This window comes from Tyto alba, unplaced genomic scaffold (assembly GCF_018691265.1).
Source record: "Tyto alba isolate M040663 unplaced genomic scaffold, T.alba_DEE_v4.0 Super-Scaffold_10, whole genome shotgun sequence".
Classification (NCBI taxonomy): Eukaryota; Metazoa; Chordata; class Aves; order Strigiformes; family Tytonidae; genus Tyto; species Tyto alba.
Window position 1 is genome coordinate 18,248,679 of NW_024881262.1, and position 16,001 is coordinate 18,264,679.

The 16,001-nt window shown below is 40.8% G+C and overlaps 2 protein-coding genes across 7 annotated transcripts in view; one reads left to right on the forward strand and one right to left on the reverse strand.

Moving 5' to 3' along the window:
- FBXO36 (F-box protein 36) overlaps positions 1–2,811 on the reverse strand; it is a 30,469-nt gene extending 27,658 nt beyond the window's left edge. The window contains exon 1 of one of the 2 annotated variants that reach the window (XM_042796154.1): positions 2,711–2,811. In XM_042796154.1, the coding sequence (XP_042652088.1) occupies positions 2,711–2,806 (96 nt within the window). In that variant the 5' untranslated portion in view covers positions 2,807–2,811. The remainder of the gene's footprint in view (positions 1–2,710) is intronic. The other variant, XM_042796155.1, reaches the window with a different exon arrangement.
- A 411-nt stretch (positions 2,812–3,222) lies between these two features.
- The window catches only part of TRIP12 (thyroid hormone receptor interactor 12), an 85,174-nt gene continuing 72,395 nt past the window's right edge, over positions 3,223–16,001 (forward strand). For 3 of the 5 annotated variants that reach the window (XM_042793253.1, XM_042793256.1, XM_042793260.1), the window contains exon 1: positions 3,223–3,397. The gene's annotated coding sequence lies outside the window, so the exon portion shown is untranslated. The remainder of the gene's footprint in view (positions 3,398–16,001) is intronic. The other 2 variants (XM_042793262.1, XM_042793266.1) reach the window with 1 other exon arrangement.

The window sequence follows — 16,001 nt, forward strand, 5'->3', positions numbered from 1 at the left end:
GAAGGAGCTGAATTTACTGCTCACATAAAGCCCAAGTAGACCATTCAAAGCAGGGCAACAATCACAGAAATATGGAAGCCTTCATACAAATCCATCATGCAGCCACAAACTCCCTTTTTGTTTTTAAAGGAAAAACAATGGACTGAATTGAAACCACTGACTTCTAAGAATGGCACTATTCAAAGTAGCAAATTTCAGCACTCATGTAACTACGTGCTTTGTTGGAGGCTCAGACTGTAAGGTCTTTCAAGCAATAACTATTATTTATTAGGAGACTGCAAAATAGCATACTGGGAATGTGAACCAACAACTAGGCCTCCTAGATGCTAATGCAGTATGGCTAAATATATTTTACATGATATGTAACTTGGCACATCAGTGATGCCTAGACCTTCAATTACTATTTTTGAGGCAGATCTCTTCTCAGGAGATTTCACAGCCTGCACAAAGGCTAACTAGCATCCAGAAGTTTTACGTGTACAGCAGTTAAAGCCACAGAGATTACTTATGTGAAATTAGTTGTTTTCAGCAATAGTGAAGTCAAATGTGATTGAATTGGGAAGTTTTTCTGGAATCAGATACATCAGCCTCAGAGGATATAGTGATACATTCAAACACATACGTTCACTGCATCACACTCAAATGATCTTACCATCATAAAATCAAAACAATGTTTTTCAAATAATCCAAACCAGTTCTTTTTCAATGACATTTGCTTGTAATGCTTTAGTCTAATAAATGCTTACAGAATAATCTGAACTTACTTCCACAGTTACAAAGCTTTTTGCACCGTTATGTTAACTGACTTTGGTTTGTTTTAAGGATATATTTGGGCAGCTAAAAACAGAACCAAAAATAGATATCCAAAGTGTTTGACAGGAAACTGATATGAGAACCTAGAAAATGAAGATGGTAATAATACGGAACATATTATTTTTATTATACTAGCGCAAAAATGAATGTTAAAAAAACCACATAACACTCAATTATGTAGTCCAGGAACAAGGACAGCACCGATATGATTCCCATGAGGTCAATGGGACTGGCCCATTAGAAGAATTCAGCTGCAGAAAAGCATGTATTTCTCAGCTATTGTGCAGCACCGTAATTACTCTCAACTTTGGTGGAACTCAAAGCTCCCTAAGGTTGCCTTGTCAATTCTACCTTAAAATTTTTTTTTGAGAACAAAATCAAAACCCCTTCTGAAACCGCTAAAGACACTGATGATTTAAAAAGAAAATCTTGGCACCAGAGACAGAAAAAGTACAGCATATAATACACAGAACACACAACACTTGGAATTGCAGCTGAACTTCTGTTTGTCACCTCACTCTCCCTCTAATTTCTTGATTACAAACCTCACAATTCCCTTATCCCTGGAAAAAACTATGTTCACTATTTTGTTTTAGTTTGGGAAAACAAAACAGAAACTTCCTCCTAGTTTCAAAGTATGTTGTTTTTTTGTTCCAGTAAGACATTTTAAAGGCTTTCTCAGAAGAATTTTTTCAACTTCACAACTTCTATATCAGTGTGTCCACCCTGAGCATCTATGTTCATCTCTTACACACACAAAGTCAAGCCAGTCAAAAACAGATCCAAATGAAACAAAAATTATAGATTTGTATTTTTATTTCATAACCATACAAACATAATCAGATGTTAAATCTCATTTGTTCACTATCAAATATTCTTCATCAATGATTACTGTTAGATTTTTCTGAAAAATGTTCATATAGCATATTTTGCAGCTTATTTCCAAAAGAGGTAAAATAAAAAAAAAACAAAACAAACTGGCTTCCAGGATATTTAGCATCGCTTATCTCCATGATTGGAAAACCAGTTATGTACACAGCCATAAGGCAGGACACCTAAACACCTCCAGGTAGTATATGGAAAATATACATAGTCTTCCTATTCCCAGATGACCAATTTAATTTTCCTGAAATGAGATGCTAGACCATTATTTCCCCACACTTTAAGTCTAGTTACTCTGAGACTGCAGCTAATCTTGTCTTTCCTTAGGAGAACTACTGTAACATTACTTAAGAATTTGTTAGTTATTTAAATGTTAGCAACTCATTTATTTGTGAGGCATTTCTAAGAGTAGATTTAAGTTAGTTTTACAGTTACAAAACGACAGATGTATATATACTTCTTTGCAAGGCTACTAACTCGCTGTTTTGAAGGATCTTTTTCTTTTCCCCCCCTTCCACTGGTCCTCACCCAGAGCCCCTTCCCACAGGCCAGGGATACTCTAGGTAGAAAAAGTCTCCCACATAGACAGGCTTCTCGTCCGGACACGCTTTCACCCACGCTAGGAAATAATCCCTTTTGGTAGCAAACCCTTACCTGCTCCCCAGCTACTTCCCAACACCCCATCCCAAGGCTGCAGCGCGGCGTTCTCAGCCTTCGGGAGGCCAAACCAGCAGCACGCGCTGGTGGCGCCTCCCGGGTCGCCGCCTGACGGCGTTAGGAGGCGACCCCCGCCCTGCCCCGGCATGGCGCTGCAGGCCCCTCCGCTCCTCACCAGCCCTTCCCCAGACACGAGCCCTCACTGCAGCCGCTGCTGCCGCTGGAGCCGGGGTCAGGCGCCAGCTGCCTGCCTGCCTGCCTGCCTTCCCGGGCGGAGGAAGAAGCGGCCCCTGCGAGGAGAAAGGGAGAGGACGGTGGGGCGGACGCCGACCCCGCCCGCAGGCAGCCCGGCACCCACCTCCCGCCGAGTGACGAGCAGCTGGCAGAGGTCCTTACTGGGGGCCGGGGCCTGCCCGCGCACCTCGAACACCTCTTCCTGCAGCAGCGCCGCCATTTTGGGACGCTGGAAACCGGTGTCTATGGCAACCAGGAAGAGGCGGACATCACGCGGGGTCACCGGGAGCCCGGCCCCCTCTTAAAGGAGCAGGGCCGGCAGTTCCGCGGTGGCCGGGTAGGGTCCCTCGCCCCCGCCGCCGGCACAGCCCCACTCCCCCGCCGCCTCCCCGCCCTCTCCCGCGCCCCCCGACCTCACCCGGGGGGCTGGGGGGGAGAAGACACTCGCGCGGACCCAGGGGTGACGACCCCGGCGGAGGGATACCGGGCATCGGGCGCCGACCCCGCCGAGCGCAGAGAGAGGGGCGCGCACACGGCCGCGGCGGGGGCTGCGCGGGGGGGCGGCAGCCGGGGCAGGGGCCGCCCGTCGGCCCGGGGGGGCGCGCAGGCCCCGGCGGGGCCCCGGCGCCGGGAGAAAGTAGTCCCCTGGCCTCCCCCTCGCGCCGCTGGAAGGGGTTCGGCGGCGGAGGCGGCGGACGAGGCGCTGCTTGGTGCTGCGGCTTCAGCTGATAATTGAAGGGAAGAGAGGCGGCTGTTGCCGGGAGGAGGGGAGGCACGGAGCGTCAGTGGAGGCCGCATCGGGACAAACTAGGTACCCGGCCCCCCCCCCCCCTTTCAGGGGGCGCCGGGGAGGCGGGAGCGGGGCGGTGTGGCGTGGCGCGGCGCTGGGCCCGGCGGCAGCCTCCAGGCCGGGCCTGTTGTGTCATCCCCGGCATTAACTGAGCTGCCCTTCCCGGCGGCCCGGGGCAGGGGGAGGGGAGCAGCGCCATCCCGGAGCATTGTTGCGGATTGGGGAGGGGGGGGGGCAGATGGGGACGACACGACGCCGCGTTGGTGAGTGTGTGTGTGTCGGGGCCCGGAGGTGTGTAATGGGGTGAGAGGGAGGGGGCCCTCGCTGAGGAGGGAAGGGGTGGAAACAGAGCTGACAAAATGGCCAGGCAGTTACCGGGGCCCGCTCTAGGGACATCCCCTCTCTCCGTGGCGGTGGTGGGGCTGCTGCCCGCCGCCTCGCTTCGCCCGGGCCGCCCGGCGGGGGGGGGGGGGGGGGGGGGGGGGGATGAGCGTGGCCTCCCCTCCCCGGGCCCTCTGAGGCTGCTAATACAAAAGGGCAGTGTCAGTGTTGACACTGCCGTACGGATTTATATGCCCTTCCCCGTCTTCTCCCTCCCCCACTTCGGTTGGCCCCCTTTTTCCTAATGGCTTCTTTTTTTTTTTTTTTTTTTTTTTTTTCTTTTTTCTGTTCTCCTGAAAGAGCTATCGAATATCTTAAAGAAAAAAATAGCAACTCCTTGTTCCTTCCCCCCGTGCCCGGCTCGATAAAAATGCTAAATAATCGGCCGACGTCCATATTTCACAAGCTTTTGGCGGGGGGGGGGGGGGGGGGGGGGGAGGAAGAAGGTGGGAAGAGAATGGAGGCGCCTGTAGGGTCGGAGTTACAGTGCTGACTACCCACAAGAGGGGTTATTTTCGCAGTTAATGTTTTAGAGCTGATGTTTTTGTTGCTTTCAGTCAAGAAGCAAGTTGCCTGGTCCTCGCGTTTGCTTGCATAATGCGTCGTACTTGGAGGCTGATCAAACGCTGGGTTCTGCCTTTCCTGCCTGGCTCTTCCTCCTTCCCCTTTCCCGGTGGGCTGGGGGGGCTGGGGAGTGGGAGAAGTTTTGAGGTGCTGGTAGCACTGACGCCAGCTGCCTACTGGTTCCTGCTCTGGTTGTCTGGGGCTGGGAGACAAACCGATACCGGGGCTTTCGCCAGACCTGTAGGCCTGTCTTCCTGCTGTTCAACTTTTTTTTATTGTTCCCCCTTCCCCCCCCCTCCTCCCCTTCCTAGTGCCCTGGCTTTCTCGACAGCCAGGGGTTTTCACAGAACGGGAGTCCGAAAGTCTAGACTGTGAACCGGAAAATAATAGGGGAAAGAATGGAAAGTTATGTCAAGGGCTTTGGGGGAAAAACATCGACGTATCGAACAAAGGTCCTGCCTGTATTGGAGAGAGAGGCCTGCATGTGAGGCCTGATTGTGTCGCATTTACACACGGGGAAGAAATGAGTGCTTGGTACTGGCCTAAATTTATTCTGTAAGTCTGGCATGCAACTTGGGAACATTTTTAGAGAGTGTGCAGTTTGTTTTGAGGGTGGCTTTATTATGTGCAGCCATCCAATAATAATTTGAATTTGAAATATTTTTTTTCCAAAAGGCTGTTCAGGGTTTTTTTTTCTTCCTGCCTTGTTCAGCAGAAATAATATTGATCCAGAGGTTCTAACACCATAACACAGAACTTTATTTAAACAGGGTAACTTCCATAGTTTTTGTGTGTTTTATGATTATTGAACTTCCTGGTGCCTTAAGGGCTGTCAGAAAGTGGAGTTGAGTAGTTGCCACCTGACAAATATGAAGTACATCCTTCATAATGAGAAGGAGAATTCTAATCACTTAAATTTAAATTAATTTTACAAGCTTTTTGTAGGGGAACTGTCACTGTGTATATACTTTTTTTGTAAGACTTTAAAAGCTAGCTAGCACTGCTGTGATTACTTCTGTTTATCTCTGGTATATTTTTCTTCTTTCCTACGCCCAAGACTAGATTTCTCATTGTATAGAGGTGTTTTCTGGTATTTGATTTCTAGTCAAATAGATTAGCGAGATTAAGTTTTTCATTAAGCTAAAAGTTTAAAAATATATTTTATTATAATATATATAAAAATGCATAATGAACATGAAAGCAGTACTTGAAAAATAATTGTATACTTTTCAATTGTTTGTTGGTCTATTTAATAAATATTGATAGGAATGGAATGTATTTATCAAAATATTAGTATTTCAGTTTTTGCAGCTAATATTTTAACAATGTTGTATTTGAACTAAGAAGTTTAAAAGTAGTGTTCTGGTGAGTAAATACTGTAAATAATACTTCAGGTTTTCAGAAACTTGTATGTTTTTAACATATAGTAGTTTCTGTGTTTGTAACTGATTGTGAATGGCTTGCTTATGCATATGCACTGGTTTTGATCTTAGAATGGAAGGATATTTTTAGTTTTTATTGTTTGGTGTATCCTGTTGTTGTGTTAGAAATATAGGTAATCTGATTTCCCCCACTCCTGGGGTCTCTCTGAAAGAATTGGGAGTAGTAAGAGTGAATTGACAACTATAAGTCTGAATATTCTTCAGTCTCCAGATGGCTCCATAGGTAAGAGCCAAAACAGGTCTTAGCTGTTAGAAAAATTGTAGGTCATCCACAGTGTGACATTACTACTTATTAATATAGCAGATCTACTTCAGTAGGAGTGCCAACCTGTTGAGTAAGAGGCTTATGAAAATGGAGTCTTTTGATGTCTTGCAAAAGTTCTTCAGGTCAAAGTGACCATTAGGGAAACAACCTGTATCTTCCCAGCACATGGATAATCAGAACTGTCAATCAGGAATCATGCACAAGTTCATTTTTTTGTTTTTCCTTTTGATACTGCATTCTGACTGCCTTCAAACCCAGAATGTAAATATTATAGAAAAAAATGTAATGAAAAATTGTTGTTATGAAATCATTCCTAAATGTGAGGCCTGAAGCTGCAGGCAACAAAGACACTGTATTCCTTCGGCAGCAGTTTATGAAAAATGTAATGAAGTTGACTTTAATGTCATGAACAAAGATGCAGTGAATTTCTGTGTGGGCCCTTACATCACTGATAAGTACAGTTACTTACTTTAAGACAATCTAGGAAGATAACCTGACTAAATTCCTTTTGTTTCTAAGCAGTGAAGCTGAAGGATGAGTAAGAAAGATATTGTTTGACAAACCTACATGTTTGTACTTAATTTGCAGTGTAAGTGAATCTCAGAACTATCTGCGTTAATCTTACATTTATAGGACATGCTATATTTTCTAACAAGCTTATTAAGTAGCATCATGTAGAACACTTCTGATCCTGGGTCTGTCTTCTGTCACACTGAGACTAAATTATTGTGACTAAATATAATCAGATTCCAAAGTTGTATAACATGGTGTACTATCACATTGTTAAAAACTTAACCTGGAATGTTTCTGGGATTTCCCATTGGCCTATTAGATCTGTGTCGTGTTCATGACTTGTCAAATTAGCAACACTCCCTATAAAACACTTTTTGGACTTGGACACACTAACAGTGGAAACTTTTCATCAAGCTATCACTGCCCCATTCAGTACTGACTCTGAAGGTACAACTGAATTTTTTGTTAGGGTAACAGATTACCTTTTGGTCAGTGGATTTAATTTTCTGAAGAAGTGATACTTTGAATTTGCTCATAGTACTTCAATCTCTATATAGTATCATAGCAGATTTATGGCAGTGTATGAACCAACTTCTTGCAGAGGATTTTAGTAGCTTAGTTTTAATTGAGGACATGAGGTTGGTAGCTGCAAAACAAAGTCACATTAACTCTTTCTGATTTTTTTTTCCAATTTATATGAAATAATATGTTTCTCGTGGAGCAGAACTATTTTCAGACTTCAGTGATGATCAAGCATGACAAAATGCTTGTGTGTAGCTGCTTGTTCTAGGATGTCTTTTTTTAATAAAATGATTAACTTTATTTACTTGCTGAATTCATGTTTTAAATTTCTAGCTACACATGATACCAAGTGTATAGTCAGAAAGTTTGCAGTACAGAAAGACAGTGGTAAGTCAACTAGCTTCTCTGCTGCGTGCTTTCAGATACCAGTGGTGGTTACGAAGCCCAGTTCTGAGGAGCAGTTGTTCTCCTAATACTGCCATGTGATGAACATTTTCTCGAGTTTGTAAAATCTAACTGTGTAAATATGCAGTCATATTCTCCTTCAATTCTGTCTGACAGCCAGGGTTAGAGCACACATAACCAATCTGTTTACTCTCACTGTCTATAATAAGGCTTGTCTTGCAATGTACTGACTGTTGCCAGTCTTACTTGAATCATGAACATACTCAGTACAAATATGGCAGAAAACTGCCATGTAGAAGAGCAATAGATAGTCAACTTTTGAAGTGAAGACTTTTATATAGGAAAAACTGGGGAAGTTAGATACATAGTAAAAAAATTAATAGCGGTGGTCTAATACTGGCTTCAATATTAAAGATGTGTGAGAAGTACTAGCAATGGTGTTCAAGCCATAGTTGCCTTCAGTTGCTCCTAAAAAGCCTCTCTTGAAATGATTGACGGAGTAAGCCAGTTTGGAAAGGACCTCTGGAGGTCACTTGGCCCTGCTCACCACTTGACTTTATCTACTCTTGAATAAATAGTTTTTCATTGATCACTGTAGTGATAAAATAGCTCTATCTTCTTGAGTGATAAGAAGGGAAAACAAAAAAAATAACAAAAAAACAAAACAAACCTACAAAGTGTTTTGTAGAGAAGAAGATGGAAGGATTCTACAATGTGTAGCAGTACAGTGATGTCTCTTGGAGCAATGGGGAAAATGTGTTTCTCAGTGGTTTCTGAATGGACTGGTCTGCTTTGTGATGGTGTTCACAATAAAGTATGCATGCTGAACTGCAAAGATTTGACCTTCTTAAGATGTATGAAAGAGTCTGAGTCATATCCTGGAATGTGAACCTTGAGTTGTAGGGAGCAATTTGGTATTTCAAAATGGAATCTGAAGTCCCTGGTGCAAGAAGGCTTTTTTAAGATCTGAAAGACAAGGTATATTTCATGTTTATTCTGCTTTCAGAGTAACTTGTTATTGACAACCCTTGTTTCATTGCAGAACATTCTAATAAGTAAACTTAGCGTAAAGAAGGGCAACTACTTGTTAGACTTCTGTAAAGTTGGAAATGAAAGAATACAAACATGTTCTTTATTTTCTGATGTACATGTGTTATTTGGGGATGAAGGTGTTAAACTTCTCAGAAGGCTGTCTAGTCATGAGGCAGACATTAGGCTCAATACCAGCAATGTGCATCTCCTTCAGATTTGTGGCTGACTACTGTTGTGTGTTTTAAAGCGTAGTTAATATAAATTGTTATTAATGCAGAACAGTAACTGTAATGAAGAAGTTTTGCTTTGATTTTTAGGGGTAGTTCCTAAAGGTAAAACCATTAGGAAAAATAGGCCTGGGACAAACCTTCATAGGTCATACTTACATCCTTACATTCCAAAGTAATTAGGTGTAGTCTTATGCTATCTGTGCTTTTAGAAAGCATGCTGTTTTGTTCTCCCTGGTCTTTCTCCATGTCTTACTTGCTTCACTATGAGCTTGTTATGATTTCTTACCCACTCTGGGTAGGAGAAATTATCTTCTCTCTGTACTGTGGGCTTTTATTTGCTTGAAGTCTCTTCTGTTCCTCATCTGTTAGTTCAAGACTGCTTAGATGTAAAAGTAGAGGTACAGGTAAATATGGAAATAAAAAAAATACAGCTTCATGTAGTATCTTATAAGTTAAAACAATGAAATTTTAGTAGCAATATTAAATGAGTTGAGGCACCAAAAAAGGAAAGATGTAAACATTACATACGTGGTAACACTGGTGATGGTGGACTTGAACATCTCCCATGCCTGCCTGCCTCCCTCTCCTATCCCCTGCCCCAAAGAAAAGGAAAAAATGGCACATACATACGGACACACCTCCCCTACCCCCCAACCAATCAAGGACTTGCATTAAATGTCCTTGATGCTAGTATAATGATTAGATGCTTGCTTTAACTCCTGTAGTTAGTGAGGAGAAGCTGTCTTTACATCCTATATCTATATGGAATATAAATCTGTGATAGATGTCTATTTTTGGACAAGATAACACTGTAAGATGAGGTTAACATCAGGGCTAGAAGATGGCATCCTATCCATGTTAACAATGTTCTGTGTCTTCTAATGTCAAATCCCTTACGTAATTAGCCTATTCAGTATAGAGAGTGTCCCTTCCTGGAAGGTGTGTGCAATGTAACTGAACCTTCTGATCACAGGTGAGATGTGGCTATGCATTTAAAGAGAACTAATGAAGAAAGTAACTGAAGGTGCATATTAATAGGCTGTATGCTGAATACAGACTTGGAACTCTGCCTTCCTTAGAGAATAAATGTTCTCTTCCTTTTTATTTTGAGGATATACTCCATTATAATCAAGTTATGGACTAGGAACTGTAATTTCTCTTTAAAACTTTACTTGTTTTGACCTTTGCAGTTGTTTCTGATATAATAGCCTGATGAGCTAAAGGGATAAGGGGAAGGTGGGAAATCCCTAACTTGAACAAGGGCAAGTAGGCATAGTCTGTGTGAGTAAGCCTGAGTTAACATGCACCTGAGTAGAAGCTGCATAGCTAGAGTTCAGTAACACCACTAAACAAAATAAATGGATTCAAGTAATGGAAGGGGCAGGAATACCATTGGTGCATGTAAAAATGCAACTTGATGTGAAGTTAACTAGGCAGCTCCTGGAGAAAACACCATTTCAACTGAATCATTTAAAGAAATGGATTAAAGCTGCATAAGTTCAGCAAACTTTAAGCCAGGATTCCAAGTGTTAAAAGTAGTGCTTTAAAGATCCGCTACAGTCTATTCCATAATGTTTTTCATGTTTATGTAATGACAGCGTGTGATGCCATATCTTACTCTAGTAGTATTCTGCCTGATTTATTTAGCAGATAGCTTTCTACGGTAAAACACTGGTAATAAAATGAAGACTGCTATTATACCATAAGAATATGCATTAAAGAAGTTTGTTTCATTCTCTTACTCAGTTACAAAAAGCTTGGCAGAAGAACAAACATATTTCTTTGCCAAAAATAAGACAGCAAATATGCTTTCTTCAGATTTCTTGTATGACAACTTTTAAGTTGATACAGTTCTGCTGCATACTTCGTATTTCTTGTTTACCTCAAGTATTTGTAGACTTACAACACAACGTAGCCATGTTTTATACTAGACTCTTCATAACAGGACTCCAGTTCAGAAATTTCATCAGTACTTTGTAACTAGAATTGGAAGAAGCACTGCTAAGACATATGTCCTTGCACACCTCAAATGGCAAATTTAAATACTTCATGGAGAGAGTGGAAACTGAGCTCTCTTCAGGTTAATTTCGAAGAGGAAAGAATAATTTTGTGGAATTTAGTATGTGAAGGAATGGTACCACTTAAATGTCTTCCATCAATGTTTAAATACTTAAGCACTATGGTCACGCAAGTAAGTGTGGGATATTTTTTTTTTTTAATAGCTTAGGGCTTCTTGACATAGTGACAAAACCAAATTGGGGTTAGAACAGAATGGGCACTGAAGAGTCTGACTTAACTGTGCTGTGTACTGATGAACTCAAGCTAGAACCTGAGAACTGTATATTTGGAAACTTAAGGTAAATACAAATGTGGCAATGAGTTAATTTTTGAAAGTGCACCTAAAAGAAATGTAAAGTTGCCTGTGAGATTCCACCAAAGTTAGAGGCAAAGTAATCTCTCAATCTGTCACTTTCAAAATGAAATGCAGTGAACACACTTGTTGCTATAATTTATTGCTTCCAGAGGTTGTCTGGAGTAAAATAATATTCCCTGGGTGCATCAGGCTTTTTTTTCTGTCACAGACTTAGCCATAAGCTATTAAAACTTCTTGTAGTTGTAAATAAAGTAGATTGCTACTCGGTAACTTAAGTCCATGGATAAACATAATATATAGTTCTAGTGTCTATTTTGCAAAATGCTTTACTATGTATATTTTGTTCAGGTGAAGTCTGAGTTTCTGTCAGCTTGAGATCTTACACTTAAATTCTAACTATGTTTCCTGCTGGCAACACCTGTAGTGTCACCAGAAACACTAACTCCCTTGATGTCTTCTTGGCAGTCTGTTCTAAACTAGTGTTGCTTCTGTTTGTGGTATATGTTTTGTTGTTGCAGTTTCATGGCCACTTGAAATTACTGGAAACCCTATTAGATCTCGCCTGTACTATTAATGCAATTAATGTTAATCTTATTTTAGTGGTGCTTGGAGCATTTTAAAAACTTAATCAGAAGTAAGACAAGTTGCTGTGCACTGTGAATTGCTTAGTGTGTTTTAATCTAAAAGCTCTTCCCCATCAACTAAGAAATATTTTCTGAATGTATTAACTCTTGCAGATTTCCTCATTTCCCAACCCCTCCCCTCCCTACCCCCCCCCCCCCCCCCGCCCGGCACACACACATTTTAGAGATATCAAACGTGAACATATGGGCACACAGTGACACAGCAGTAGAAGGATCAAGCTGGATAAACAACCTCTGCATAGAATAACCCGATCCAGAAGTGTGGTGTATGGTTTGTGGTTTTTTATTTTTAAATCCTAGAACTCGCTGCTTATTGCAATAGCTTGCTTTGTGAAGAGTTATCTTCTGCCTCCCCCGCTCCTTCCCAGAAGAAGGTGTGGGGACGAGTTTTCTTTCCTTAGTCACAACAGTTTCAGTGGTAGGTACCATGGGACAGGACAAGAAAAGCTTCACAAACTGCAGATAATATGGATTTGCTTCTATGCAGTGTCTTCTCTGACTACTTCTATCTTCTGAGAAAGAAGATAACAAGAATGGTGTTCCAGTTACGTCCTTAGCAAAAGATAAAAGTGGGGATGCTAGTCATCACTAGGAACTAAGCCTTTAAAGTACTTTTTGTACCTGGGCACCTCAGTCCTGAGCAACATGATCATTTAATCTCTGTTGGTTGGCCTAGGAGAACAACAGAACTTGTTTGTCAGTTGTCTGTGAGGACAGTGAAGTACTGCTGTCTAGGAATAAGCTTAGTAAGAGACATAATAATGTGAAAAGTGTAATTTGCTAATACTGTTGGTATTTCACTTAGATAACCAACTTGCAACCATCTAAAAAGCAGCAAAGTGCATGAATTGGTTTTGTTTTCATACTTGCTTTTCTTAATTCAGTCTTCTTGGGAGATTTCTTTTAGCATGTTTCTTGAAATTTATGATCATCTCATTTCCAGCATTAAGTTTCTCGTAACTGTTTTGCCTTCTAATTGTATCAATGCTATCCTCTAATTTTAAGTGATTTTATTCTCTTGGTGTTTTACCCCTGGCACTTATAGGAAGCATTTATAACCTTCTTGTCAGACTAAATAATACAGGTTTTATTAGTCACACCTTGTAAGACTTTTTTTTCTTTCATCTGGAATTCATCTCTCTTGACAAGGCCAACTGTAATGGAATAGAGCATTCCACGTAAATACTTCTTGTACAAAAGCACTGCAGGCTTCTCAGTTACTCTGTAATGGTGTATATATATATATATATATATATATGTCTAAGCATTGGTTCTTCCACACTGCCCCCTCCATTCCTCTCCAGTATCACTCTGAGCAACTGGAACATTTAGTCACTAATGGTTATGTCAACTGACAAGGCCTTGGCTTATAGGTGAACTTCTTGGTTTTAGTACAAAGGTATAGAATCTCCATGCTCCTTGGTATTATTGTACTTCATAACATTACAAGTGTCTCATTAGAATAATTTACTGTTCCATATTTTTGATGCATGCTTACTGTTTTGGAGGAGGAAAAGAGGAGAGGAAAGGCAAAGCAAAGTGTAGTTTGTGATAATTTTAGGAAAAAAAAAAGGAGTTTTGAGTGAACAGCTCTAGCTTTCAATAACCATATCACTTGGGTAGTTATGGTGAAATAAGCAAGGCTGCAACAATAATAAGGCTTTCATCTTACTTCATAGTTTCCTTCTATGTTTAATAGTCTGTTCATTATTACAAATACTTTCTGCTGAACTCATATGATAATGTATACTATTTGGATGATACTTAACAGCAATTGGTTGTTTAAATAGTTTTGGATTTAACAAAACAGAAATAAAATAATGAATGTCCTCTTTTCTATAAGCTTGAAAGCAGTAGCAAGTGTCCTGAATTCTGTTGTCAAAAAATCTTTCACTTCTGGACCCCACTGATTTGTTGTCATTACTGAATTAAGGTTTCAGGATGTAAATCCATCAGAAGTTTGTTACTTGCCTTCAAGTGTTACAAATGTATAAGCACCCATAGTTTACAGAAACTGTAATTTTCAGCTGTTTTTCAATGTTGGGTCTCTGACTACACTGACAATATCTGTGAATATTTTAAGTCCTGCTGTGTATAAAAGATAGAAGTACTTTAGACAAAAATATTCTTGCTCTAGTATGCTGGCTGTAACACAGCTTTGAAACTGACAGGGGTGGGAAGCTGGAGTTTAATAGTCCTCATCAAAGAGTACTTGTACTCTTTTGCTAAACCCTGGTTCAGTGAGAATGTATCTACATATGTTCATAGATTAAACAAGTGTCATTTCATGGCACTACTGACATAGTGAAGGAAGGTAGCTGTCTTGTGAAAAGTGTTTGAAAGAACCAGTCTTCAATCTTAGCTTCTCAGGAAAAGGAGAGGTTCTGTTTCTGGAAATGCTGCCAACACTAGTGGGATCTCTTTTTAATAGTAGGTTGGTTTTTACTTGTTTGTGTTGTAAAGCAAAGGGACAATTCCTCCTTATTGTGTTTTTGGATCGTTTCAGATTGGAGTACTTTAGATGCCTGACTTTTAGCGTAAAATATCTAGTTGCCAAGCTAAAAGCTAACAGGAGAAGAAAAAAACAAAGCGCAAAAGTATGTCTAAGTATTCAGTTTTTATACCACTGACTAGCTATATTGTCATAAATGTTACAGCTATACCATGAAAGGTAGTTGCTACAGTAGGGATCTCTATGCTTAGTTCCCTTAAGGGAAGGTATTCTAAAGGTGCTAACCTGACATGCTTAAGCTTTGAACAGCTGAGGCAAGGAATTGAAGGATCCAGAGTTTTGTGCCCATTGACTCACAAATACTGCTCTGAGATCACGGAGTGTGACAAGTACAGAAGATGCCAACTACTCTATTTCCTCTGGTTTGCAGATAGCTTGTGTGAGACATAGCTGAGTTGGGGCTTGTAGGCCCCTATCTGTGCTTCATGTGTATTATCTAACTTGTTAAAAAGGCCTACTTTGGAAGGGATTGGTCTTTCTATTGACAGTATTAAAAGCAAAAAGTGACTAGTGCAAGTCCAGACTAGGCAGCTAGAAGCAGAAGCTCAGCCTATAGTAGAATATAGTGATATAAATGTTTAAGTTCTGTTAAGTCAAGGTACATCCAAAATCAAGGTTTTTGGTTACTACATGATAGTATTCCAGGTTATGGCAAAAAATTAGAGTTGCACCTCCTCTTGGTGTTTGTTGTGTTGTTGGGAAGGTTGGTGGCCGTTCGAGGTGGGGGTAATTTTAAAACACACTTTTGTGACTGGCTATCATATAAGCTGCTTTGTTCTTCATACTTGCACAGACTACAGTAGCATTTGTGGTGGGAGAGTGGAGGAGAACCTGAAGTAATTTCAGGTTGCTTCAGCAGAATTTGAAAGCTCTTACTGGTGACAGCTGGTGATAGTTCAAAGTGTCAGTTTTTAAATTGTCTGTATAAACTTATATAGATGCAATCATCTACCAACTCCCAAAGTTTGTGCTGAATCCTAATGTGAAAATAGTCTGCACAGGCATTAGTGTGAAACTAATAATTGTACTCTATCCCTGTACCTTCCGAGCTATTTGTCTAAGCAAAGGGGTTTGAAATAATGACATACCCAAAGGTAGGAACCTTGAATAAATATATGTAGTAGTTGGAAGTTATCTTTTACTTAGTTTTTGGATTAAAGGAACTAACTTTCCTTTCTTACTTAGATGACCATGCTCACTAGGATGTCTCCTAAAAAATGTAGCTGGACTTTTAACTTCCATCATTACTGTGGTATTCTTTGGAAGACAGTGGAGTTCAGCTGAAAAACTGCATAGTGCAGATTCTAATGCCCTGAAGTCTGGCTTGCTTAGGTTTTCTCTCCTTAGTCTGTACTGTAACTTCAGCAGTAAATGAAATCTTGTAGGAAGAGTATTAAGGAAGTGTAATCACTATTAAGCTTAGAGTTAATGGAGTTATGTAAAAAAAAGAGGTGTGTTTAGCTCAGTCTGTCATGCTTGAATGCTTATGCTGTCATTTTAATTAGAAAAGTATCCATATAAAACACACATTGCTATACCACGTCTGCAGTATTTTTCTTGAAAATAAAAAAAAGCACCCCTGAAACTTTCAGGCTTTTATCATGCAACTTTCACGTAATGAATATTACCATCTTAATATATGCTAATAGTATATACTGTCCTTGATATTTGAAACAACAGTAGGCTGCTGATATGAAAGTTCAGGGTTAGAAGCCTTATACCCTCTACTTTCTAATTAGCC